General features: G+C 38.8%; 1 protein-coding gene across 1 annotated transcript in view; it reads left to right on the top strand.

Moving 5' to 3' along the window:
* The first annotated feature begins 2761 nt into the window (after nucleotides 1-2761).
* Nucleotides 2762-26229, top strand: part of WDR49 (WD repeat domain 49) — a 133611-nt gene continuing 110143 nt past the window's right edge. The window contains exons 1-2 of the mRNA XM_038583280.1: nucleotides 2762-3445; nucleotides 24850-25290. Of these exons, the coding sequence (XP_038439208.1) occupies nucleotides 3284-3445; nucleotides 24850-25290 (603 nt within the window). The 5' untranslated portion in view covers nucleotides 2762-3283. The remainder of the gene's footprint in view (nucleotides 3446-24849; nucleotides 25291-26229) is intronic.

The raw sequence follows: 26229 nt of genomic DNA, 5'->3' as shown, positions 1-26229 counted from the left end.
ATGCTGTGGTTGCAGAGTGGAAGGAGTAATTAATTCAGACTGGGAGGATCAGGAACAAGGAAGGAAAGAAGCTAATATTTATTGAGGCTTAAAAGTTGCCAAAGGCAAGCCTAGCGCTTTCCATCAGGCTCTGGCAGGAGGTGGTGCTTAAACTGAGCTGTGGGGTGTGTGGCCACTGGGGCCATGTTGGGAAGGACGAGCTCAGGAGGCAAGGACACCAGGGGACCACACCTTTCTGCTGTCCCCAAGGAACAGGAATTGGGGCATCCTTGACTCAGGAGGGTTAGGTGGAAAACTGGGTTGGTAGGGGAAAGCTGGTTCCTGTGACAGTGAGGAGTGGAGGGAGGATTGTAGGCAAAGATGAAGCATGTCGGTGAGAATAGGCTTTTGTGTGAGGGGAGAGCAAAGAAAGGGAGGGGTGTTGGAGGAAAGAGGAGGCCCACATGTATGCTGGTGGGTATAAATGATGGGCTGGGCCAGGGGGTTATGATAAGGACATCAGTAGGGAGGATGGTTCAGTCCCAAGGTTCCAAAGGAAGGACGGGCCTGGGGGTGCATCAGCTTGCTCTGCCCTCTTCTGTGAGTGAGCGCCCCACTGTGCTGGTGAGTGCAGGTGGGTCCCTGCAGGGGACGGAGGCAAGGGTCCCCTGGTTTTCAGCCCTCTCCCCTGATGAACCATCCACTCCTGGAGACCACAGACTGTCTTCCTCACTGCACGTTGCCCCACGCACGGAGCCCAGCATTAGCCTGGGCCGTGGCAGATTTTCACACAACCATAATTGATTTATGGCAAGCCAAGAAGGGACATTTCAGCAGAGTCAAGAGGCTAGTTCTGGATTTTACGGTGCCGTGGAAGTTTAACCTGAAAATTAACCACCCAGTTACAAAGAAGGTGAAAGCCATTTAAGACTTTACGATCAAGAATGATTTCCAACACCGTGATTTTACATAAAGAAAACTGTGTCAATTGATTAACTCCTGCAGTAATTTATTAGTTGCTCATTATACTTTCCTGTTTTGACTAATGAAAACGTTTAGAGCTGCATCTTTATGGAAGCTAAGTAGGCCAGGCATTTTGACTGTCTTAGAATAATTAGAGAATTTTGCATCGTTAGCCAGTGGGATACCTACCTCACCGGGCACAGCTTCAGAAAATGGTTTTTCTATTTCCTCAGCCTTCCCTCATTAGTGTCTCCTCCTGAACGAAGGCCAACTCTCCAGAATATCACTATAAAATATTTTATAAACATTTATGGGACTGATCCAGCTGATTCTAAGCTAGTATTAATTTTCCAACTAGGATGGCACAAAGAGCTATTTTGTCTCTATGTGAGATGACTTAGGGGATATTATAAAATCCTAATATAAAATGAGGGCTAAAAAACGTTTTCCTGAGTTACCTGGAGGTCTAAACAGGGGAGGCAAATTTGCGGTAAACATGCCCCCCTTTGCCCCTCTGTGCCTGTGATACGTATCTGTAATCTATAATGCCTCTCTTGTCCTATGACTTCAGAATCCTTCTCAACATAGCACTGTAAACTGCAAGAGGTTGGGATTGGTATGAAAAATGATCTAGCCAGGTAATTGCTCCCACAAGCCTATAAACCCCTCAGGCTCTGGCACCAGGTCCAATTCAGGACGTGACATAGAGTAGGTTCTTAATAAGTGGTGTTTGGAATGAACGATGGGCAGAGAGATGGATACATTAAATGGATGTGTGGATGAATGACATTTTTTTCCTTTTCTTTCTTTTTTTTTTTTTTGTTAAACTGGTCCAGGAATGCCTGGAGGATGCTTCCTTCCCTGTGTTCTAGGGAATGTACTGTGTATCACCCTGGGTCTTGTGAACACCAGCTGAAACAGCTGAAAGAGACCTTAGAAAATACCAAGCGACAACTTCTCAGTTTTACAAAGATGAATGTAAGGTGCAGAGAGAGCATCCACCTCTGGTGCGTGCTCTCCGAAGCTAGGGAGCCACCACCACCCCCATTCCATACCTTATTAACTCCATGGCTTCTGGCATTTTTTTGCCTCTTCATCTATGAAATGAAGACAGTGATCTTGTCTGCTTTTCAGGGTTACTGTAAACCTAAACAAGAAAAAGAATGCAGTGTGCTTAGTGTAGTGCCTAACACCTGGTAAATAAAATAATAAATAAATAAAATAAAATAAAATAAAATAAATTAAAAAAATAAAAAAAAATAAAAAAATAAAATGTTAACTTTTCTTTTTCTTCCTCCCTCAGTATTAGCCCAGCCAGTGATGGTACAGTAAGTGGTTTTATTACAAAAGTTTATCACGTTATGTTGTGCTTTTCCCCCTTATATTCAATAAATTGGACAACACCCCCATTTTAGATACATAGAAACTAAGACAAAAAGAAGGTAAGGAACAGATTCTTATTCATCAAGAATAAAATGTTTCCTATGTGGAAAAACATACAAGTCCAGAATGTCATTCTCTTCTCTCTTTGGCTAATCCTCTTATTTCATAATATATAACACACTTCATAGAAAATACTTTTATAATACTTGCCTTTAAACAATATAAGAATGAAGTTGAATTAAAAATGAGTGAGCTGAATTGTCCTTTTAAAAAAACCCCAACATTCACATCACATATTCAGAACTTTAGGTCAGTAATTAGTCAGGGGTTGGGGGGGTGGGGAGGGCAGTGTGGTGGCGAAGAAGAAGGAAAAGTTTTCTGTTGGCTTGACTTTGGTTGCCAGGAACCACATAAAGGCAGCAGGAACAGATGAAAACAAAAACTCCACACTGCTGGGAAGGTGGCCTTCGGAGGCAAGCACTTCACCGGGACAGGAGCCTTCAGCTGCGTCACACAAGAAAATGGAGCTTAAAACCCCAACGTGTTAATAGAAGCAAGGTTAGCCAAAGAGATTTTGGAGAAGTTGCTTTTTTAAATGCATTTAAAATGAGACTTAGAAGCTGTGTTCTCTGTCAGTTGGTATAAACAGGGGGGAAGCCTTGGGCATTTTTAATCAAGCCAGATTAAGCAGACTATAAGGAGGGGTGTTTGAAAAGGATTTGACTGTAGATTTGGAAAGTAAACCATGGCATTAAAGAAGAGCGAGGGTCGAGAGCTTTTATGCCTTTTACCTCTTGGCTTGAACATTTTGCTTCCTCATTGTCTACCTTGAAACGTGCTTTCCTTTTGGAATTCTGTTGTGAAGTTGGGTTTCATTCCAAAGGCACCTGTTGAAGGGTTAAAAAAAAGAAAAAAGCGTAGAAGTAGTTGAAGGCAGCTGAAAAGAGGTGAAGCCATCATGAGTTACCAGAATGCACCTGACTTGAATACGGGGCCACAGCCTGGGCCGAAGAGCCCCAGGAGAACAGGAGGTGCCACCACAGACCAAGACTGCTGCCCGCCTCTGCTTGAACACCAGCTCGGAGTGGGTGACTTTCTCAAAATTCAGAGTGCCTTTGAGGTAAGCCTTAATCTTCTTTGCTGGAGACTTTGAATTGTTCATGAAGACTAGGATGAAAGAGGTTTTTCCCTTAAAATTATATATTCCATGGCTAAAACAGGGAATTGAAAAGAATCGTCCAGGCTTGGATTTGACAGCAGAGTAACTTTATCCTTCCTTTCTGTGGGCTAAATAATATTATTTAGTTTGCAACTGCTGCTGTTGAATATCACTGCCATCAAGGAAGGATTAATTCTTTTTTTTAATTTTTATTTATTTATGATAGTCACACAGGGAGAGAGAGAGAGGCAGAGACATAGGCAGAGGGAGAAGCAGGCTCCATGCACCGGGAGCCTGATGTGGGATTCGATCCCGGGTCTCCAGGATTGCGCCCTGGGCCAAAGGCAGGAGCCAAACCGCTGCGCCACCCAGGGATCCTGGAAGGATTAATTCTTGGACATGGTTTTTCTTAGAGAGCACCACAGTCTTGGAAAACCAGAAGTTGTGGTCATGAGTGGGAATAACAGATCTCTAAGGTGACTCCCAGCACAACTGTCCTTGCATGGCGCATGCAAGTAGAACTCTGGAAATGCCAATTGGCAGTTTGCAAACATCCTCCCCTGCTTCACTCCAAGTGACACAGCTCCCTTTCAAAGCCAATTTTGGCAATTCATTGTCCCAAGATCCGGTGCGAGGGACCAGTCTCCAACTTTTTTGGTTAAATGTTGGGGCAAGCCCACCAAAATGAAATTAAAAGTTTTCATTTTAATTCTGCATATACAACAGGCCTTAGGAATTTTAACTATAAATGAATAACTTCCTTCTATCTTAATTAATTTGGAATTCTGCAGCTATGCATAGTAAACAGCATACATCAAAATGACTTTTGGTTTCTCATGCGAATTGGAAGAAGTGTTCTTTCGTGCTGCAGAATTTAGGTAGACATGAGCCTCCATTCTTCCTACTTCATTATGTTTGCTAAAATATGTTCTTAGGACTTCAGAAGATCCGCTGAGGGTGCTTGGGAGTATCCACTTTAATTTGAAACAGACATACAATATTTTGGAATCCCACCTTGAAATTAATAAAGCATGATGAAATGGAACCATTATATTGGCCTGTGATTGGCATAAATTTTCATCTTTAGCTCTCTCTGCCGAAAAGCATTGCTAACTACTGAAAAAAATCTGCCCGTATCCTGTTATGCATAACAGGTTAGGTTCTACCTGTAAAGATAAATTAATGTCCCACTTATATTAATCATTTCTTTATAATAGAATCATATCTAGTAGCAAAGGCATGCTCTGGCCTACACTTTTCTTATTTTAATTGTCATATAACTATGTATCCGACCCCTATTTGTCTGCAGAATTTCAGTGCTGCTCATGTCCAATGCCCCAAATGAATTTGGCGTAATTTGATAGACACAGCAAACATTTTGACAGCTTGAGGACATTCAGAGAAACGTAACTGCAGACGATGACAGCTTTGACTCTGGAATGAACAGAAATGTGGTGGTTTGTTCTGCTAAGAACACAAAGAATCTGAATTCTAGGGTCTGTTAGGAGAGTTGACATTATGAAGTTGGTATGTTAGGAAGTGAAACTGCTACAGAAGGTGGGGGTGGGTGTTCTCTTCAAGCTACTCATCAGCCTGGAGGAAACCCAATGAAACAGGATAATCAATCTCCAGAGTTGTTTTCATTGTTGTCGTTGTTTCTACTTTTGCTTTAAATCTTTCAAAGACTGGATCAGTGATTTTGAAATGACCAGTTGGAATAGCCGGTTCTGCTGAGGGAGAATAGATTGCAATTCAGAGCTTGCATGAACATAGAAAATCTAATGACGGGTTTTAAAAAAAGAAGTTGAGGTTTGCAGACATACTTTTCAGAGGAAAATGAAGTCTCTCCATTTTTAACAGACTCAACAGACACCAAATGGAATAATCCGATGGCAAATGTGCGACCAGGACTAAACATTAATGAGGCCCTTGAGACAATATGAATTCCAAGCACAGCATGGAGACCTAGAGAAGAATGATGCATGAGCTGGTTTCAGTGGAGTTTAGTCCATCTGTCATGAGCGTTAGGCCCACAGGCCACAGGTGTAAAAGGAAAAATTGCCCTCAGCTGCTGTCCTGCAACATGGAATTGAAAGGCAGTGATTTGTACTCCAATCACTAAAGACATGCTCTTGGAAATGCCAAGATTCTGGCACTAGATCCCTTTATCTCTTATCTTTTTGGTACACAGATTGCTTATTGGGGGCTAAAGAGTTGACAGATATAGATAAAGTCCATATCCTTAATTGAAAAATGGGAAGTTGGGTCTTTGAATTGTGTGCTGAAGGTTTCACATACGCTTCCAAGTAAAATACACATATTATATAAATCTTAGTAGTAACATTTAAGAATAAAGCATGTAATGCTTATATTTATTGTGGAATAGTATAAATGACTTGGAATCACTGTTTTAACTCTAGGAAACCTCTCTGGTCTTTTCAGATTAAGTTTCAGATTAAGTTATCTGTGCATTGTATAGATTCTGTTCACTCTCGAGATAGGTTTGTTCTGAGAACTTCTTTGAACATTTTCCTTGGACTTCTTGCTGGGATTTTTGCTCTGCCTTTCTCAATGTCTTTGTCTTTCCTATTTTGAGCATAAACAGCTCACCTTTTGCGTATGGTTCAGATTTCTATTTAAGCTAAAGATTCAGTAGGGCTTGGGCAAATGGTAGCATGGAGTAGATAGGGTAGGGCCAACCCCTGGTTCTGGGCCCAATGTTGGCCAGAACAGACATTTCAGGAGATGATACACAGACACAATTGTGGTTGGAAGTATGTCAAGACCCAACCCAGTGAGTCCAGAAAGTGTAGGCAAACTACAGTCCCATCAGGGCATCCAGGACCAAAGAAACAAAGTCGTGGCATGCAGAGGCCAACAATGGAGAGCTCAAGGAAAGAAATACTCAGAAACCTACATAGCCAGACTCTCAGAAGAAACTCAATATATAACAGGTCTCAATAGAGCTTTTCCAGAACTCCATTTCCCTTGCTTGGGCCATAATTTCCACTTATTGGCATTCCTATAAAATCATCAAACCACAGCTATCCTTCTTTACATAATAGCTAGTTTTTGAAGTTGCTAAGAAAATGTAAAATACGGTTGACATCAAAATAATATGAATGTCCAGAGACCATGTCATTTCTCTAAGCATTGCAAGTGCGACAGGGAAGTTTGAGTAACAACCATTTTACAAGTCTATGAATAAGTTTCAATGCCTTCAGGTTGATATATGGCTTTTTGGACACCATCACTTGAAAGAAAATGAAATCCACAAGTTACTTTTCTAGTACTTTTATCCAGGTAATTTCTTTGTTCCAAAGATAAGGATCAACTTAAAACAAGATGTAAAAAAGTAAAAAATAAATAAAGATGAGGATCAAGACGTTAATTAAAAACTTTTGAATGCTAATGAAATATGAAGTAGGAGATGGAAAAATGATGCCTTTGTATCCTTCTAAGTGAATTTGTCTTTGTAACTCATTGCTTCCACTTCCTAGCACAACTAAAAGGAATGCAAAAGCATAGTTGTGTTATTCAAAGTTTAATTTCTTTTAGGAACTGTAGGAGTTGGAATCAAGAGACTGTTAGAGGCCATGTGGTTTAACCTCTACTCACTGAATATATAGTATCTATGTTAACTGAGCACTTATTCTTCCAAGTATTTTCCAGATACTATCTTACTGACCCCTCACTACAACCTTATTATCCCCACTTTAGAAATCAAGGAAACTGAAGCCCAAAGAGCTTGAATGACTTGCACAATTTTTCTGGAACAATTCTCTATTTTCATTATATGACTCCTCTTTGCTTGAGCAGTCGGTCCACCCACCTCTATCTTCCTCATAACTGAACTAAAACTCTTCCTGGAAATCAGGGGAGGTAAAAATGATGAATAAAAGTGTATTATCTTTCAAGTATTGTAAGATTTTATGATGCATTTTTGTGTTTGGTATCATGTTATTTGATCCTTTACCAGCCTGGAATGTAACCATTTTTACTTTCCATTTACACACAAGGAGAATGAAACTCAAAAATACTTAGTTGAATTACTCCATGGGATAGAGCCAGGGCCCAGGGACAGATTGTCAACTTTCCAGCCCATTGTATGGCTCAGGTCCCACTGGCCACAAGGCAACCTCCCTTTGGGATGTTGCTTTAAGGAGTGGGAATCCAATAGGAGAAGGACTTCATTAACAAAACAAGCATGTTAAATTGATAGCACACAGACGCTCTGCCCTGGCAACTTGGAATTAATGTGCAATCAGCAAATAATCAACAGCTCCTACAATAAAATCAATGCAGAGAAAAGGTGGAAGAAAAAAAAGGAAAAGATAAGAATAATCTATTGCTTTATCATCTTTTCCTTTCTCAAGGCATCTCAATGGAGGCTTATGAGAAGGTAAACAGGTAGAGCTTAATCTATAACCCTATTATATGGTACCCTATGCATTTAGCAGCCTCAGTCAATTCATAGCCTGCTAAACAAAGGCAGCAGGTCAGAGCATGTCTCACTCCAACTCTATTAGTGGAATCAAAAAACCTATTTTTGATGGCAAGAGAAAATCAGCAGAGCTCTGCGGGTCCCCCTTTCCTCTCCCCCAGCACCGAGGTGATAGCACAAAGCAAATCCAATACCACTGCTGCTGGCACAATTGGAAATGAAGGAGATTCTTTGGAGATGTCTGAGTTGCATTCACGGTCGAGGTCAGCAAACTATGTCATCACCAAAACACAAGCAAGGGAAGTTTTGTGTCAACACACATGAAAGATTGGTCTTCTTGAACACTGTTGACTTTGTGCTGAATTTTATGACAGGTTCTCTAACAGCTTCATGCCCTTTCCAATTTCTCTGTGTGCTTTTGGAGCAGGTGCTTATAAAAATTGATCTGGATCGGAGAGGGTGAGGAAGAGTGTTTTAGGTGAGCAAATATTTTAACCTTGAGCTTTGACCAGGACTGGAATAGAGAAAGCAACCAAAAACCTCAATATAAAGCTGAGGGAAAGGCAGCAAAATGCCTGGTGCTATTCATTTGTAATGCATCAGCTTAGCCAGACCTGCAGACCTACTGCATGGCCTACTTTTTCCAATTTCCAGAGAATTAAAAACGAAATATGAAGAAAACAGACAACTAAAGAACTGTATTTGTGCCATTTTGATGGCACATTTGTCACCCAGTATAGCACACTCAATCATGACAGGAACCTACTGGCTCTGTTGCTAGAAATAAGAAGCCTTGGGATTGTTCCTTGGTGATTTCCAACCTTTCTCCCAAGGCGCTGGCTTCTCACTTCCATAAGTCCCTCAGGGTCTTTTCCTCCCTTATCCTGTCTTCCCACTGTTTTATGGATATGGCCTTTATTAAATCTTGATTCTCTGGCTACCTACATTCTCTGCTGAGGACCACCAAGGACATTCTTTTCCTCTACTTCTTCCCCTTCCATGTGTGTACACGTTCTTCCCTAAGTCTGTCAACACTTCTGAGACCAGGTTGTCATGCTCCTCCAGACTTGCGTTGTCCAATATGGTGACCATGAGCCATGTGTGGTGATTGATGGACTGATTTAAGTTTTAAAATTATTTATTTATTTATTTATTGAAGAAAGAGAGAGCGCGGGGGCGGGGGGGAGAGAAGATGGGGAAAGAATCTCAACCAGACTCTGCGCTGAGTGTGGAGGCTGACGTAGGGCTCAATCTCACAACCCTGAGATTATGACCTGAGCTGAAATCAATAGTTGTGACGCTTCACCAATGAGACACCCAGGTGGCCCCACCACAATGTGGTCATTAAATTAAAGTGAAATAAAATAAGAATTGAATAAAATGAAGATTCATTTAAAGTACTCAGCCACACATGGTTAGTAGCTCTCATATTGGATAGTTAAGATTCTAGAATAGTTTCATCATTGCAGAGAGTCCTATTGGACAATGCTGATTTGATCCCTTTTCATGGTATCCTACTAGCCTGTTCCATTTCCTCATTTCTGACCACATTCATATGGGCTAGGGATTACTCTCTGTATACCTACCAGATGGTAGAGCCTGGAGGCCAAATTGATTCTTGGCCCCAAAGATACCAGAAAATATTTCCCTTCACTCTCACCTAAAACTTATTTTTCTACATTCTTCCCTAGTACTGTAGAGAATACATAACATCTATTCCCTTTGGGGGAATTCTTACTTCCTCATCCAACCTGGTCCCACCTCCCCACAGGTGTTTAGTCTGGATTTACAGTTCCAACAAATCAGTCAAAACTATCTGGCACTGGAACTCGACTCAAATTATTTAAGTCATGATGGCGGTGTTGTAGTTGTTTGAGTGATTTAACTGTATTTCTGTGTTAGGACTTAACAAATGCTGGGCTCAGCATGGACTGCTCCTGCCTGCTCCCTGACAATTTCCCAGCAAACTCCTACACCTACTTCATATTTCAATATCACTCTCTCAAGAAAGTCTTCTCTCACCATCCAGGCTGGATTAGTACCTTACTAGGTTTCTGTTCACCCTTATCATAGCTTCTTGCGTGTTCTTTTTGCTGCTCTCATTGCAAATGTCCTGATTAAGTACAAGGCTATTATTTGTTTAAAGCCAGGGATAAGGGTCAGGCAGGTGGAGAGAAGTCAAATGAGATCTGTAGATCCCAGAGAGTGGAGAGCATGGGTGCAGCTGAGATACCTGGAGGAGAGAGCTGAGTGTCTAAGATGGAGCTTAGGGAAATTTTTCAAGGGGATGGAAAAACAACTGGAGTGGCTATAATAAATAAAGTAGCAGGGTTATTTCCCGGAAGTAGAAGGGCAAGAAAAAGAGATTATAGCCAGTGAAATACAATTTCACCCATCTTTATGATTCCTATTTAGCGGTCCTTTGTTATTAAAGCAAAGCTAGAAGGAATCACTATTCTCATTGTAAAAAGTCGAGTCACACATGAAAGTCCCCTTTACCATGGTCCACCTTCAGCCACTGCTCTGCCTCAAGTAACTACTCACATGTTGCATCTTTCCAGTGTATGTTTATTCATTTCTACCCATAAATGCACTTACACATAGCACATATAGCTCTATTTTACATAAACTATGTTTATATATTTTATCATATTTTATGCATTCAAGGTAAAATGCCACACAAATGGCTGTTAATCATGTGAAAAGATCCTCATACTTATTAGGAATTTGATTTGAAACTCCAAATAAAAAAAGACCTGCATTTTCATTTATCAGCTTGGCAAAGATTAAAAAGATTACCAATATATACTGCTGGCAAAGAATCCGGGAAATGGGTGCTATTATTGAGACTGTGAATTGCCAAAGCGTTTTTTGGTAGGCAGTTTTCCAGAAGTGTATCAAATGTAAAATGTATCCAGTGTGTCCTTTTTGAAGGAGCAATTCTAATTTGATGTGCTGTCCTAAATAATGACATGTGCAGAAGAAATATATGTATAAGAATATTCATTGTGATTGTCAGTAAAATGGACTATTTCAAACAGCCCAAATATTTGCCAACAAGTGAACGGATAAATAAATTATGGGATGTGCCTACTATTCAGCTATTAAAAAGAATAAGGCAGGCATATAAAATTGTCAAGATTTACTGTTCAGCAAAAAAAAAGAGAAAATTACAGAACAGTGCATGATCATATTCTAAAATGAAAAATGTGTGTATTTGTGTGTGTATCGAGGTCTCAATTATGGTAAAATAGAAGTGTGCTTTAGCAGGGTAAGGCCTAGCAAATGGCTTAGTGGGCATCTTATCTATACCATAATTCAGTGCAAAGATAAATGTCATTAAAATGTCAGTGTATCCTACTACAAATTCCATGGTACTGTTCTAAATGTGTGCCTACCAATGCTGAATTTAAATAATGCTGAATTTACAAGCAATGCTTTTTATAAATACTTTGATCTTCTACTAAGTAGTGTTTCTCCATCAACTTCCTTTCAGTGAGTTTTAGCATTAAGAGAGAGATGATAGAGACCTATTTTATTGTCTTTATTTTCCAGGCAAGGAAACAAAAATCTCAATGAAGGGATTTGTCCGACTCCATCTGAGTTTTGGGCAGAGCCAGAACATTGCTCAGAGTGGTCTGATATCCCTTTTTTTTGTCCCTTTTCTCATAGCAAACAACCCTAAACTTTATTTAGAATTATTTCTGATTTTCCCACATTTTATGCTGTATTATTCTATAACTTGGCCATTGTTCATTGCTCTGGCCTCCTTCTCAAACTTGTAGTTATTAGGAAAACAGATGAGCATCTCTTCTGCAGCATGGAAGAGCCTATTAAAAATATATTCATTCATTTCCCTCATTCTAGCAACAGGTACTTATCAATGTCTGTCCTGTGGGAGCTGAAAACCACTTAGACTCAGACCTTCCCTCACCGAAGGGTATGCCAACAAGTGAACTCGCTGTTACTGTTAAAAACTGCTCAGTGCTCTGAGGAAAAAAACAGTGTTGTGGGGATCCCTGGGTGGCGCAGCGGTTTGGCGCCTGCCTTTGGCCCAGGGCGCGATTCTGGAGACCCGGGATCGAGTCCCACATCGGGCTCCCGGTGCATGGAGCCTGCTTCTCCCTCTGCCTGTGTCTCTGCCTCTCTCTCTCTCTCTCTCTCTGTGACTATCATAAATACATAAAAACAAAACAAACAAACAAACAAACAAAAAAACAGTGTTGTGGGAGCATGTTGCTCACCTTGGGGAGGGGGCCCCCTGGAAGGCTTCCTGGAGGAAGGAACATCCAAGCTGCCATCTGAGGGAAAGGCATCACTCTGGCAGGTAAATTCAGGTTGGGGGATTAGTTTTCCAGAAAGAGGAGAGAGAGAAGTGCAAAGTTGGGTTGGGCAGAAGTAGTGTGGTGCTTTCAGGCATCCATTTGCCTGTGTCTTGGTTAGTCCTGAAATTTTAACTCCATTCAAACCGGTGAGCTCTTGAATCGTTGAGATCATACTGTTCATGAAAATTAAAACTGACTAAAATTCATTGAAGCAAGGAAAAAAAAAGGCAATATGAACGTTGGCTGGCAGACTCATGTCTCCTGTTCTGTTGTTCAGTCTCTCATGAAAGTTCACTGGTAGGTGAACATTGCAGGGGTTGATTTAAACTGATGCATCTGTTTTGAAATAACACATCTAATCTTCTGCTCCAGAAGATGTTCACAGGGTTTGACAGCAAACGCTAATACATATTCATAACCTATAGGCTTTGTAACCAAGGGAAATTGAGGCAAGCGCAACAGAACGAAGCATGAGAAAGCAGCATGTTAATTTTAAATTTAATTATAGAGATAGGGGGAAAGGATGCATTTTGATAGTGTATACTCATTCAGCTGTCATGGAACATTACCCAAAAATCATGCCAAATATTTGACAGAAGAAATATTATTTTGGGTGAAATGCTTGATAAAACTAGCAGGTCCTGGGGAAAACAGATTCTGAAACTCTATTAGAAACTATTTTTCGTGTAGAAAAAAAGAAAAAAGCATTGCAAAATTCTAATGATATGAAAGAAAAAAAATAAAAAGCTTTCAAACCAAGGGAAGGTCTCTGGTCCGTGGACAATTTCTCTTTATGGAACGTTCTTGACATGTGTTAAGTGCTAAATTCAGTTTGAAATTAGGAAAAACAATAATTAGTGTGACTCTTGTGTTCTTCTCACTTTTGGTAAACCCGAAACCATGTGTCCTTCATTATGACCAGTACACCAAGGCTTTTTACTGAAGTGTGTTTGAATAGCACAGACCCTGGTGCCGCATGCTTAAAATAGTGTTTGGCATGGAGCAGTCACTTAATAAATATTTGTTGAATGAATGGAATAAATAAACCTACCCTATTCTATCTTGCGTGGTGTATAAGCTCAATGTATTATTTATTAACGAATAGATCAGTGGATGGATGGATGGAAGGATGTATGGATGGAAGGAAGTAGCCCTCTAAGTGCCTTATAACTCACAATTTGACATTAATTTTCAGGATCTGAAAGCACATACTCACCCATGAATGAAGAGGGTGGACTTTGGGTCAGTGACCTGTTAGCCCACTGCTGGCTTTCACATGCTAGAAAAATACTTGGATTTCTGAGCAAATTCGATTGTTGTTGCTCCATAGTTTTTAAAAAGGACTTGTGGTCTTGTCCTGGGCAAGTCCTTATTTACAGAGTAGGGGAAAAAGAGAAAACCTTTCTTCCCTTGTTTCATTATAAAATATTGCTACAGGAAAAAAATAAGGAAAAAACAAACACGAACAGCATTTCTAAAAGTTGGCGGAATTTAGAAGAATTAAGTGTCGGTTTTGAGAATGTATCGCTTTATTTTGCCAGCAAGTATGTAAATGGTTAGGCTTACTAGAACTATTTTTTTAGCAAACAACTGTGAGTCTTAAGAGGAATGAGCTCAGTGGGGGTTTGGGTATAGGCAATCTCTTATTTTGCTGATGGAAATGTAAATTTGTTCAATCTTTTGGAGGAGGATTTGGCAAGATATATCAAAAACTTTAAATTCTGACTCAGCAATTCTGTTTCTAGGGAATTTCCCACAGGAAATAATTGGACAAGTGAGCGAAGATGTATGCGTTGAGATGGCTGTTTATATAAAACAGCAAAGCATTGGGAACAATTGAAATTTTTAATAGTGGGGGCCATAAATTGTATGTCTTATCCACAGAATATTGTGCAGCCATTAAAAATGATGGTAAAGACCAATATATATTGTACAAGGTTTGATGTAACGTGAAAAATGCAGCATATGAAGATATGTATATCATGACACCATCTGAAAAATAATGCACAGGTACTTCTCTTTCTGCCCAAAAAACAATCTGACATGTTGATGGCATTATGGAGGATTTTAATTTTTGGCTTTTTTATATCTTGTATTTTCTATAGTAAATTTCTATGAATTATTTTGTGCGGGAAATAATTTAAAAAATGTGTTGGCACTCTTACACATTGCTAATTGAAAGTACATGATCTCGAATTTAAAAAAGGCTGTCAAGTTTCTTACAAAGGATGTATATTTAGAGGTTTGCACTTAGGTTTAGCACTTAGTTTTCACAGAAGGTACCGTGAAATCCAAATCTTACAAATCTCAAAGGCTGAAGGGAGTTTTACAAAGTCCATGATTTTTCATTTTATTTTTTTTAAAGATAGCTCCTGAGAACTGACTATATCTGCAGAAAATGCTTTCTAGGCAAAAGGAAAGGAATTTTAGAATATTCTTTGAAAGGCCTTCAGGAAGACAGGAAGATTTTCTAAATGTCTAAAGTTGTAACCACTGAGATACTCAACCAGACACAGCTGGAAGCAATACCGTGTTACTGTATTGCTTGATAGTTAAATAAACATAGCAAAATAAATGTACAAACATTATCTTAGAAGGGCTGAATGAGAATATGTTTTCTCTCAGATCATAAACTATTCACTTTTATTATAAAAGAAGTTCTAAGAGATGCCAAGGTACTAATTTCTACTTCAAAAAGACCAGAGGATCTTGACTAATAGAAGTGAAAGGGTACACTTTCAAACACCGTTAGGAGTTTTTGTTTGGGAAGTCTACGTTCAAATTCGAACAAATTGTCTATGGGAAGCAGGTTATATTAAAGCCATACTTCTTATTAAAGTCAAATTAAATTTTCAATTGAAAGTACTGAGAATTAATTACTTTATCCTTATGTTTTATAATGAAATCAAATTTCCTAAATTCTTAATGTTTCCCTCGCTATTACTAAATACGTGCTTGTGAATCTAGCTTGCTGTGGATGTGACTTCAACACAATAACTTAAAGCTGGAATAAAATTGTTTAAGGTAAAGATGGCTTTCTATGCAGATTATCTTATTGGATCCTTATATAAACCCTGAGATTTGTTATGACTGATTTATGACCACACAAATACTATGCAGCAAATTCAGGGATAATACCCAGATGTTAAATAAGGTGGTATTAATTTAGATATATATGTATACTTCTATATACATGTATTTTTTTCCCAAAGATGGCTCAAAGAGAAGTTATTTTGCCTCTTAGTACTGATCTAATACAGATTGAGAGTTTATCTCAACTAAATCAGTATATGCAAGCTCATTTTTAGATTGAGGGATTGTTTTATCATTCTTCCTATGGAGTTACCTTCTGCCAAGAAGTCCAGGATAGAAACTACTGGCTCACCTAAAATCCATGAAAGTAGCAGTAGAAGTGGCTCATGACAAGATGCAAACTCTAGTGCCTCACAGTGTTGGTCTGGAAACGGGGGGAAACCTTCCTTTCCTTGGGCTCACTTAGACCAGTTTTATATCCGAGGAGGAGCTGCTGAGGCCATGTGTACAGTTAGTTGTTATTTCATATGAAGCCCCAAACTAGCCTCTGCTGCCAGGATGGCAACAGTCAGAGAAACTGAGAGCTTCTTGTAATCCTGTTAGGAAAGTCTCCTTCATATATTCTTTGGAGCCACTGAGAAGCCTCTTAGAAGCGTCTAGTTAGCAACTGGCCACTCCTGATAAATAGGATCATTTTACTAAAATTAGTAACTACATACCCTTCCAAATCCTTACACACACACACACACACATACACACACACTCTCTCTCTCTAACAAATGAATTTAGCTAAATCCTTAGAGAAGAGTCATTGCTAACACAATGGCTTTGTATTTATAGTCCTTCTAGTCTTTAAACCATTTAGCAGGGAATTAACATGTATTGAGTATAAATGTGTTATACTCACCTTAAATTATCCCATGTGGTTCACATCAATTATCCGCTAATCCTGATCACAGCCCTAACAGTTATCATTATCCCTATTTAGAGGTGTAATAACTGAGGCTGAGGTTTAGAGCCCCAACTGCACAACCACACAATCCCCCTGCCACAGCGGGATGTGTATAACATAATAGAGGGAGTGAATTAATTTTAGTCCCAGAACATAAGTGGGAGCCACTGATAAAATGAGAATTAGCTGCGCGGTAAAAGTTAATGCATTTGTGCTTTAAAGTTTGTGTAAAAGATCACATGCTTTCGTTATACATTGAATGAATTTATTTGAGCTGGCATAATAGAATCAATGAACATAAAACATATACTGATCGAGGCATAATGCTTCTTGAAGTACGTTAGAAATGTTCAGTTAAAGCAAATTCTTAAATTTTAACCAAAGGTATGGCAAAAACTGGTCTTATTTTCAAACTTGAATCCGTGAACAATCAATAATCAGAATTTTCCGGTGTATTATAAAATCGCTCTTTTCTATCAAACTTTATGAATTGGGAATATCCCTCAAATCATCTCCCAGGGCATATTGGCTTTATCAATACGCAGAGTTGTAACGTTGATTGTTCATGTTACTTTGGGGAAGAAAGTTTGTTGTCTTATTTGTTTATGGTCTATTTGCAATTCCATATTCTAGAATATATAAAAGACTTATTTTGGTATCTACCCGTCAAATCCATTTCCTGTGCTTAGAAATAGAGAGAAGTCACTAATTCACAGGAAGAAAATACTCTGAGATTCAGCTTTAAAATGTTTTAAACATAATCTAAGATAATAACATAAATAGAAGGGGTTGATTGATGTCATTATGTAAGTTTAAAATACAAGATTGACATTGACTTAGCTTTCAGAAACAGTTTGCAATTTTGGCTCAAATGGAGTGTTTTTAGGATCAGATTTCTTTCTCCACACTTGAAATCTGGGTCACTGAAAAATTTCCATCTCTCTAAACTTTTTAGACTAAAAATAATTTAACAAAGAAAGGAATGATGGACTTCTGAGTAGTTCAAAGGGCTGGATACCAATTATTTCTCAGAAAGTTAATTTAATTAATTAAAAGTCTACACCAAATTCTATTAAACACTTGATTGCTTAGTTTTTGTACACATCATACCTCAGTTCATCTTTTTTTTTTTTTAATTAAGACTTCATATTTTTAGAGTAGTTTTAGGCTCACAATGAAACTAAAGGGATCCCTAGGTGGCGCAGCGGTTTGGCGCCTGCCTTCGGCCTAGGGCGCGATCCTGGAGACCTGGGATCGAATCCCACATCGGGCTCCCAGTGCATGGAGCCTGCTTCTCCCTCTGCCTGTGTCTCTGCCTCTCTCTCTCTCTCTGACTATCATAAATAAATAAAAATTTAAAAAAAAAAAAGAAAAAAAGAAACTAAAGGGAGGGTACAGAGATAACCTATGTCTCCTCTACCCTAAAACATGCACAGCCTTCTGCTTTATCTCCATCACCCACCAGTGGGGTACAACTGTTACGGCTGATGAACCTACATTGACACATCATAACCACCCAAAGTCCACACTTTACATTAGGATTCACTCTTGGTGTTGTACATTCTGTGGGGTTTGGTCAAGTGCCTAATGACATGTATCCACCATATTGGTATCAAACAGAAGGAGTTCCACTGCCCTGAAAATCCTCTATGCTCTGCCTATTTACCACCCCACCCCCCTCATGCCTCTAACTCCTGGCAACCACTGAAACTTTTACTGTCTCTCTGGTTTTACCTTTTCTAGAATTTGATGTAGTTGGAATCCTATACCATACAACCTTTTCAGGTTGGCTTTTTTCACTTAATATGCATTTAAGTTTCCTCCAGGTCTTTCCATGGCTCAATAGCCCATTTCTTTTTAGCATTGAATAATATTCTATTCTCAGGATGTACCAGTTGGTGTATCCATTCACCTACTGAAGGACGTCAGCTTGTTTTTTCCCAAATATTGGCAATTATGAATAAAGCTGCTGTAGACATCCATGTGTAGGTTTTTGTGTAGACCTAAGTTTTCAGTTCACTTCGGTTAATACCAAGGAGTATGATTGCTGAATCGTATAATATGTTTGGTTTTGTAAGAAACCACCAAACTATCTTCCAAAGTGGCTGTCTGACGTTACATTCCAATCAGCAATGGAGGAGAGATCCTATTCTAGACTCTTGTCAGGATTTGCTTTTGTCAGAGTTCCAGATTTTGGCCATTTTAATAGAGTGTGTGGTGATACCTCGCTGTTTTAATTTGCATTTCCCTGATGACATATGATGTGGAGCTTCTTTTCGTATGCTTATTTGCCATCTGTATCTGTATATCTTCTTCTGTGAGGTATTAATTAAGGTCTTTGGCCCATTTATAAATTGGATTGTTTTCTTATTGTTAAATTTTAAGAATTTTTAAAATATAATTTGGATGAGTTCTTTATCAGATACATCTTTTGGAAATATTTTCTCCCAGGCTATGGTTTTTATTCTCATTCTTTTGACATTATATTTCACAGAGCAGAAGTTTTTTTAATTTCAGTGAAGTCCAGATTATGAATTCTTTCTCTCATGATAGTACCTTTGGCGTTGCATCTAAGAAGTTCGTCACCAGACTAAAGGGCATCCAGGTTTGCCTCTATGTAATCTTCTAGGAGTTTTATGGTTTTGTGTCTTATGTTTAGGTCTGTGATACATCTTGAGTTAATTTTTGTGAAAGGTGTAAGGGTTATGTCTAGATTTATTTTTTTATTTTTATTTTTAGATTTTATTTATTCATGAGAGACACACACAGAGAGAGGCAGAGACACAGGCAGAGGGAGAAGCAGGCTCCCTGTAGGGAGCCTGATATGGGACTCGATCCCAGGACTCCAGGATCACGCCCTGGGCTGAAGGGAGGCACTCAACCACTGAGCCACCCAGGCATCCCTATTTATTTTTTTATCATGTGGATATCCAGTTATTCCAGCACCATTTATTGAAAATATTCTTTTATTCTCTTATTGTATTGCCTTGGACCTTTGTAAGAGATCTAATGACTATAGTTTTGTGGGTCTATTCCTGGGCTTTCTATTACATTGATCTCTTTGATTCTTCTTATGCCAATACCACAATCCTTGGGTACTTACTATAGCCTTGTAGTAAGTCTGGAGTCAGAGTTAGTTCTCCAACTTTATTCTTGTCCTTCAATATTGTGTTAGTTCATCTGCATCTTTGGCTTCTCCATATAAACTTTAGAATTAGTTTGTTGATATCCACAGAATAACTCATTGGGATTTTGATTGCCATTTCAAGGAATCTATAGATTATCTTGGGAAGAACTGAGATCTTGACAGTCTTGAGTTTTCCTATCTGTAAGCATGGAATAGCTTGTCATTTATTTAGCTCATCTTAATTTCATTGGTTGGAGTTTTATAGTTTATCTCATATAAATCTTATACATATTTTGTTACATTTATATGCATTTCATTTTTCTAGATACTGAGCTAAATGGTATTGTGAGACTGAAGAAAGAGAAATTAAGGAGTCAATCCCATTTACAATTGCACCCAAAAGCATAAGATACCTAGGAATAAACCTAACCAAAGAGGTAAAGGATCTATACCCTAAAAACTATAGAACACTTCTGAAAGAAATTGAGGAAGACACAAAGAGATGGAAAAATATTCCATGCTCATGGATTGGCAGAATTAATATTGTGAAAATGTCAATGTTATCCAAGGCAATTTACACATTTAATGCAATCCCTATCAAAATACCATGGACTTTCTTCAGAGAGTTAGAACAAATTATTTTAAGATTTGTGTGGAAGCAGAAAAGACCCCGAATAGCCAGGGGAATTTTAAAAAAGAAAACCATAGCTGGGGGCATCACAATGCCAGATTTCAGGATGTACTACAAAGCTGTGGTCATCAAGACAGTGTGGTACTGGCACAAAAACACACATAGATCAGTGGAACAGAATAGAGAATCCAGAAGTGGACCCTGAACTTTATGGTCAACTAATATTCGATAAAGGAGGAAAGACTATCCACTGGAAGAAAGACAGTCTCTTCAATATATGGTGCTGGGAAAATTGGACATCCACATGCAGAAGAATGAAACTAGACCACTCTCTTGCACCATACACAAAGATAAACTCAAAATGGATGAAAGATCTAAATGTGAGACAAGATTCCATCAAAATCCTAGAGGAGAACACAGGCAACACCCTTTTTGAACTCGGCCATAGTAACTTCTTACAAGATACATCCACGAAGGCAAAAGAAACAAAAGCAAAAATGAACTATTGGGACTTCATCAAGATAAGAAGCTTTTGCACAGCAAAGGATACAGTCAACAAAACTACAAGACAACCTACAGAATGGGAGAAGATATTTGCAGATGACCTATCAGATAAAGGCCTAGTTTCCAAGATCTATAAAGAACTTATTAAACTCAACACCAAAGAAACAAACAATCCAATCATGAAATGGGCAAAAGACATGAAGAGAAATCTCACAGAGGAAGACATAGACATGGCCAATGAGAAAATGCTCTGCATCACTGGCCATCAGGGAAATACAAATCAAAACCACAATGAGATACCACCTCACACCAGTGAGAATGGGGAACATTAACAAGGCAGGAAACCACAAATGTTGGAGAGGATGCAAAGAAAAGGGAACCCTCTTACACTGTTGGTGGGAATGTGAACTGGTGCAGCCACTCTGGAAAACTGTGTGGAGGTTCCTCAAAGAGGTAAAAATAGACCTGCCCTACGACCCAGCAATTGCACTGCTGGGGATTTACCCCAAAGATACAGATGCAATGAAACTCCGGGACACCTGCACCCCGATGTTTCTAGCAGCAATGTCCACAATAGCCAAACTGTGGAAGGAGCCTCGGTGTCCATCGAAAGATGATGGATAAAGAAGCTGTGGTCTATGTATACAATGGAATATTCCTCAGCCATTAGAAACGACAAATACCCACCATTTGCTTCAACGTGGATGGAACTGGAGGGTATTATGCTGAGTGAAATAAGTCAATCGGAGAAGGACAAACATTATATGGTCTTATTCATTTGGGGAATATAAATAATAGTGAAAGGGAATAGAAGGGAAGGGAGAAGAAGTGTGTGGGAAATATCAGAAAGGGAGACAGAACATGAAGACTCCTAACTCTGGGAAACGATCTAGGGGTGGTGGAAGGGGAGGAGGGCGGGGGGTGGGGGTGACTGGGTGACAGGCACTGAGGGGTGCACTTGATGGGATGAGCACTGGGTGTTATTCTGTATGTTGGCAAATTGAACAGCAATAAAAAACTAAATGTATTATTAAAAAAACTCCACTTCATGCTCTGATATATAGCAAAACAATTGTCTTTTGCATATTAATCTTTTATCCTGCAGTCTTGCAGTAATCACTTTTCAGTTCTAGGAGTTTATTTGTTGATTCTTTTAGGTTTTCTACTCAGATGATCATACCACCTGTGGACAAAGACAGTTTTACTTCCTCTTTGCCAATCTTTATGCCTTTTATTTCCTTGTCTTATCTTGTTGCAGAGGTTAAAATTTACAATATGATTTTAAAAAGCAATTATGAGAGGGAACATTCTTCTTTTGTACCAGATCTTAGTTGGAAAGCTTCCAGCTTTTCACTATTTAGTAGGATGTTAGATGTACATCTCTTGGGTAGATATTCTTTTTTAAAAATTTAAATTCAGTTTAGTTAACATATATTGTTATTTTCAGAGATAGAATTTAGTGATTCATCAGTTGAGTACAACACCCAGTGCTCATTCTATTGGGTGCCCTCCTTAATGCTCATCACCAAGTTACCCCATTCCCCCCCCGCCAGCACCCCTCCAGGAACCCTCACTGTATCCTATAGTTAAGAATCTCTTGGGATCCCTGGGTGGCGCAGCGGTTTGGCGCCTGCCTTTGGCCCAGGGCGCGATCCTGGAGACCCGGGATCGAATCCCACATCGGCTCCCGGTGCATGGAGCCTGCTTCTCCCTCTGCCTGTGTCTCTGCCTCTCTCTCTCTTTTTTTTTTTTCTGCCTCTCTCTCTTTCTCTCTCTGTGACTATCATAAATAAAAAAATAAAAATTAAAAAAAATAAAAAAAACATAAAAAAAGAATCTCTTATGATTTGTCTCCCTCTGTTTTTATCTTGTTTTCCTTCCCTTCCCTGATGTTCATCTATTTTGTTTCTTAAATTCCACATATGAATGAAATCATATGGTATTTGTCTTTTTCTGAATGACTTATTTTGCTTAGCATAATACACTCTAGTTCCACCCACATCATTGCAAATGGCAAGATTTCATTCTTTTTGATGGCTGAGTAATTCTATTGTATATGCACCACATCTTCTTTGTCCATTCATCTGTTGATGGACATCTGGTTTTTTCCATATTTTGGCTCTTGTGGACATTGCTGCTATAAACATTAGGATGCAGGTGCCTCTTTGGATAAATATGTTTGTATCCTTTGGATAAATACCTAATTGTGCAATTTCTGGGTCTTAGGGTAGTTCTATTTTTAACTTTTTGAGGAACCACCATACTATCTTCCTAGAGTTTGCATTCCCTCCAACAGTGTAAAAGGATTCCCCTTTCTCTACAGCCTCACTAACATCTGTTTCCTGACTTGTTAATTTTAGCATTCTGACTGGTGTGAGGTGGTTTTGATTAGTATTTCCCTGGTGCTGAGTGATGTAGATATTCTTTAAGTTGAGGAAATTCCCCTCTATTTTTAGTTTACTGAGAGTTTTTGTCATGAATAAGCACTGAAATTTGTCCAATGCTTTTTCTACATCTATGGATATTTCAGTTAATTTTTAAAACAATTTTCTTGTGGCTGCTATTGCTATATTTACCTTACAGATAGCAAAATGAAGACTCTGCAGTAAAGTAACTTGCCAGTAGTTTCTACAATTACTGGTGGAATTAGGGTTAAACCTACAATTATTTGACTTACTCTACAAATGCTGTCTCTCGGTGCTTACTATCAATCCCAACCCTTTGGCTCCAAGGTAGTAGGAAAAGTAGGTCCTCTCATCATGAATCTCACCAAATCTAAATAGCCTATTAAGTAGTAAAGCATATACTTATTTGAAATATTATCTCAAACCATAATATTGACAGTATAATATTCTCATTATGCATATATTTTGTATTTATGAGTTTGCCTACTTGCTAAAATTTATTTGTAGCCCCAAAATTAATACTAGACACACTTTCATAGTCATTCACAGACACATACAGAGGGGCAAATTATTTTAGCCTCCAACATATATATTTCAGGCTGAGGTCAAGCAATATAACACGCTCCCTTTTAATTCTAGCTCTCATACTGCAAACAAGTATCCTATTTGTGGTCTGCTTGGTGCCAAGTTCTTTTTGCATTTTGTGTTTTTGTTGGTGATTTCACTATTTAAAAGGGCACCCAAGTGTGGTGGTAAAGTTCTGTGTAATATTCCTAAGTGCAACAAGGCAATGATGTACCTTATGAAAACAGATAAGCTTTATTCAGTTTTATTAGATATATTAGATAAGCTTTGCTCAGTTGTTCATGAATTCAATATTAGGGAAATTATATATATATTAAATTAAGTGTCTTTCAGCAGAAACACAAAACAAATTATGAATTGATCAAGTGATTAAAATATTTTGATCAGAGGCTCATAGAAACATAACTGTATTTCCTCTCAGAACTGTGGTTTGTTATCTGCTAATTTAGCATTTACAAGGACTTTATAGAGCATAAGTGCCACTAATAACAAAAATCAAACACATATGGTTTCACTGTAATGATGCATTTGTAATGGCGTATTTATGAAAGTAGACTTCTTACTTTTGGATCAAAGTTTCAATGTGGTAAAATTTTATTGGCTGTGCTGAACTCTGTTCACCCATCTTCCATAAACCACTATGCTAGTTTCCTACTGATGTTATAACAAGCTACCACAAACTTAGCAGCTTCAAACATACAAATTTCTCATCTAACATGGGAGGTCAGAAGCCCAAAATGGGTTTTCCAGGGCAAAATCAGGGTCACTGTTAGTGTTATACTTGATACTGGTCAAGAGCCTTGTCCCATCATTTTTCCCCTTTTAAAGTAGTAAATTTATTTATTTATTTATTTATTTATTTATTTATTTATTCATTCATTCATTCATTCATTCATTCATTCATTCATTCATTCATTCATGAGAGACACAGAGAGAGAAGCAGAGACATAGGCAGTGGAGAAGCAGGCTCCATGCAAGGAGCCTGATATTCATTGCCTTCCTTCTGGAGGCTCTAGTGGAGCTTGTTTCCTTCCCTTTACCAGCTTCCAGAAGTGCTAACATTTCTTGGAATATAGCCCCACATTACTCCGACTGCTGCTTTCATCATCACATCAAATCTCTGACTCTCCTGCCTCCCTTTTCCATTTATGAGGATATTTGTTATTGAGAATATCAGCTTGTAGCCCTGTCAATTATTTGCTCCCTAGCCCCAATTAAATACAGTTCTGTTATAAAAGTAAAAGACATTTGTCTTTGCATTTTGGAAGAATTGCTGATTGGGTCCATATTTTGGGATGGTACAATGCTCTGTACTTATGGATGCTTTCATTGTTGTCTTGTTTTTATTCCTATTTCTAGCCCTCAGATCCTTGTCAAGCCATTTGCATGTCTAGAGAAGAGTTTATGCAAAGGATGACAGAGACTGTGGGTTGGGGCACAAAGCAAGAATATGGGGAGCTCTTTGACAAAGTGGATGTGGCCCAAGATGGCTTCATTAACTGGGACAAGCTGACTTCCTTTATGCTGTTCGCACTTTATGAGAAAGATGAACGAGCAAAGGCAACGGTGGTTCCCGCCTGGAAAGACTTTGAATTCCTCCCAGTGAAGCACAAGGACACCATTCAAAAAGTAATTTTCTTAAAAAGTTCAAGTCGTTATCTGACCATCAGTAAGGAAGGTTTACTAGGAGTCTGGGGAGAGAATTTAAAGCTGCAAGAAACACTTCCCATCAGTTCAGATGCCACCAAGCTTAAACACCTGTGGGTGACAAGCCTGGTTTCTCTGGAAAATGTAAACAAGGTACCTAGTCTTTATAAATAAATCTACTGGGGCACCTGGGTTGCTTAGTGGTTGAGCATCTGCCTTCGGCTCAGGTCGTGATCCCAGGGTGCTGGGATTGAGTCCCGTATCAGGCTCCCTGCATGGAGCCTGCTTCTCCCACTGCCTATGTCTCTGCTTCTCTCTCTGTGTCTCTCATGAATGAATGAATGAATGAATGAATGAATAAATAAATAAATAAATAAATAAATAAATAAATAAATAAATTTACTACTTTAAAAGGGGAAAAATGATGGGACAAGGCTCTTGACCAGTATCAAGTATAACACTAACAGTGACAAAGAACTGTAGGAACCCTGGGTGCCTCTCCTCTGACCTGGAGGGAATGCAAGTGGAGCTAAGTGAGCTATTCAATTTCCCAAACTATTTTCTTGGCCACCTTTAAAGGACCCAACTGATAGTGACTCAGATTCTTGGCTCTGTCCTCAATGCAGCCATGAGACATTACTAGCTGGTAAGACGTTCCCAACTCTATAGCAGAATCATGGGTGTATATGCTGAACCGAGAGGCCATAACAATGCATGGCACAACTCAGTACAGTTACAAGGAATGAATTGCTTGTCTGATTTTTAGCCACAATTCTAATCAGTTTCTTGATTGTGTTGGGGAGGGCCACAAAGTACAAAAATAGCCTTATATGACTCTACCTATGAGCAAGATAGTATATTCAAAGTGAAAATCAGTTTGTGAGGGAAGGATGAAGAAACTTAAAGAATCCATATTCTAGTATTTTATATTCAGCAGACGGTAAGCTTTGCTATGAAGATTTTTAAATGCTTCCATAAGCAGAGATAATAGTATTAAGAACCAATTACTACCCTTAACTATTTCCAATTCACAGCCAACCTAGTTTCATCTAAATCTCCCCTCTTTTGAGATCCAAAACATGCAATTATTTA

This window comes from Canis lupus, chromosome 34 (genome assembly GCF_011100685.1).
Source record: "Canis lupus familiaris isolate Mischka breed German Shepherd chromosome 34, alternate assembly UU_Cfam_GSD_1.0, whole genome shotgun sequence".
In the NCBI taxonomy this organism is placed as follows: domain Eukaryota; kingdom Metazoa; phylum Chordata; class Mammalia; order Carnivora; family Canidae; genus Canis; species Canis lupus.
The sequence above is the reverse complement of the archived record's forward strand: the minus strand, read 5'-3'. Positions and strand labels throughout refer to the sequence as shown.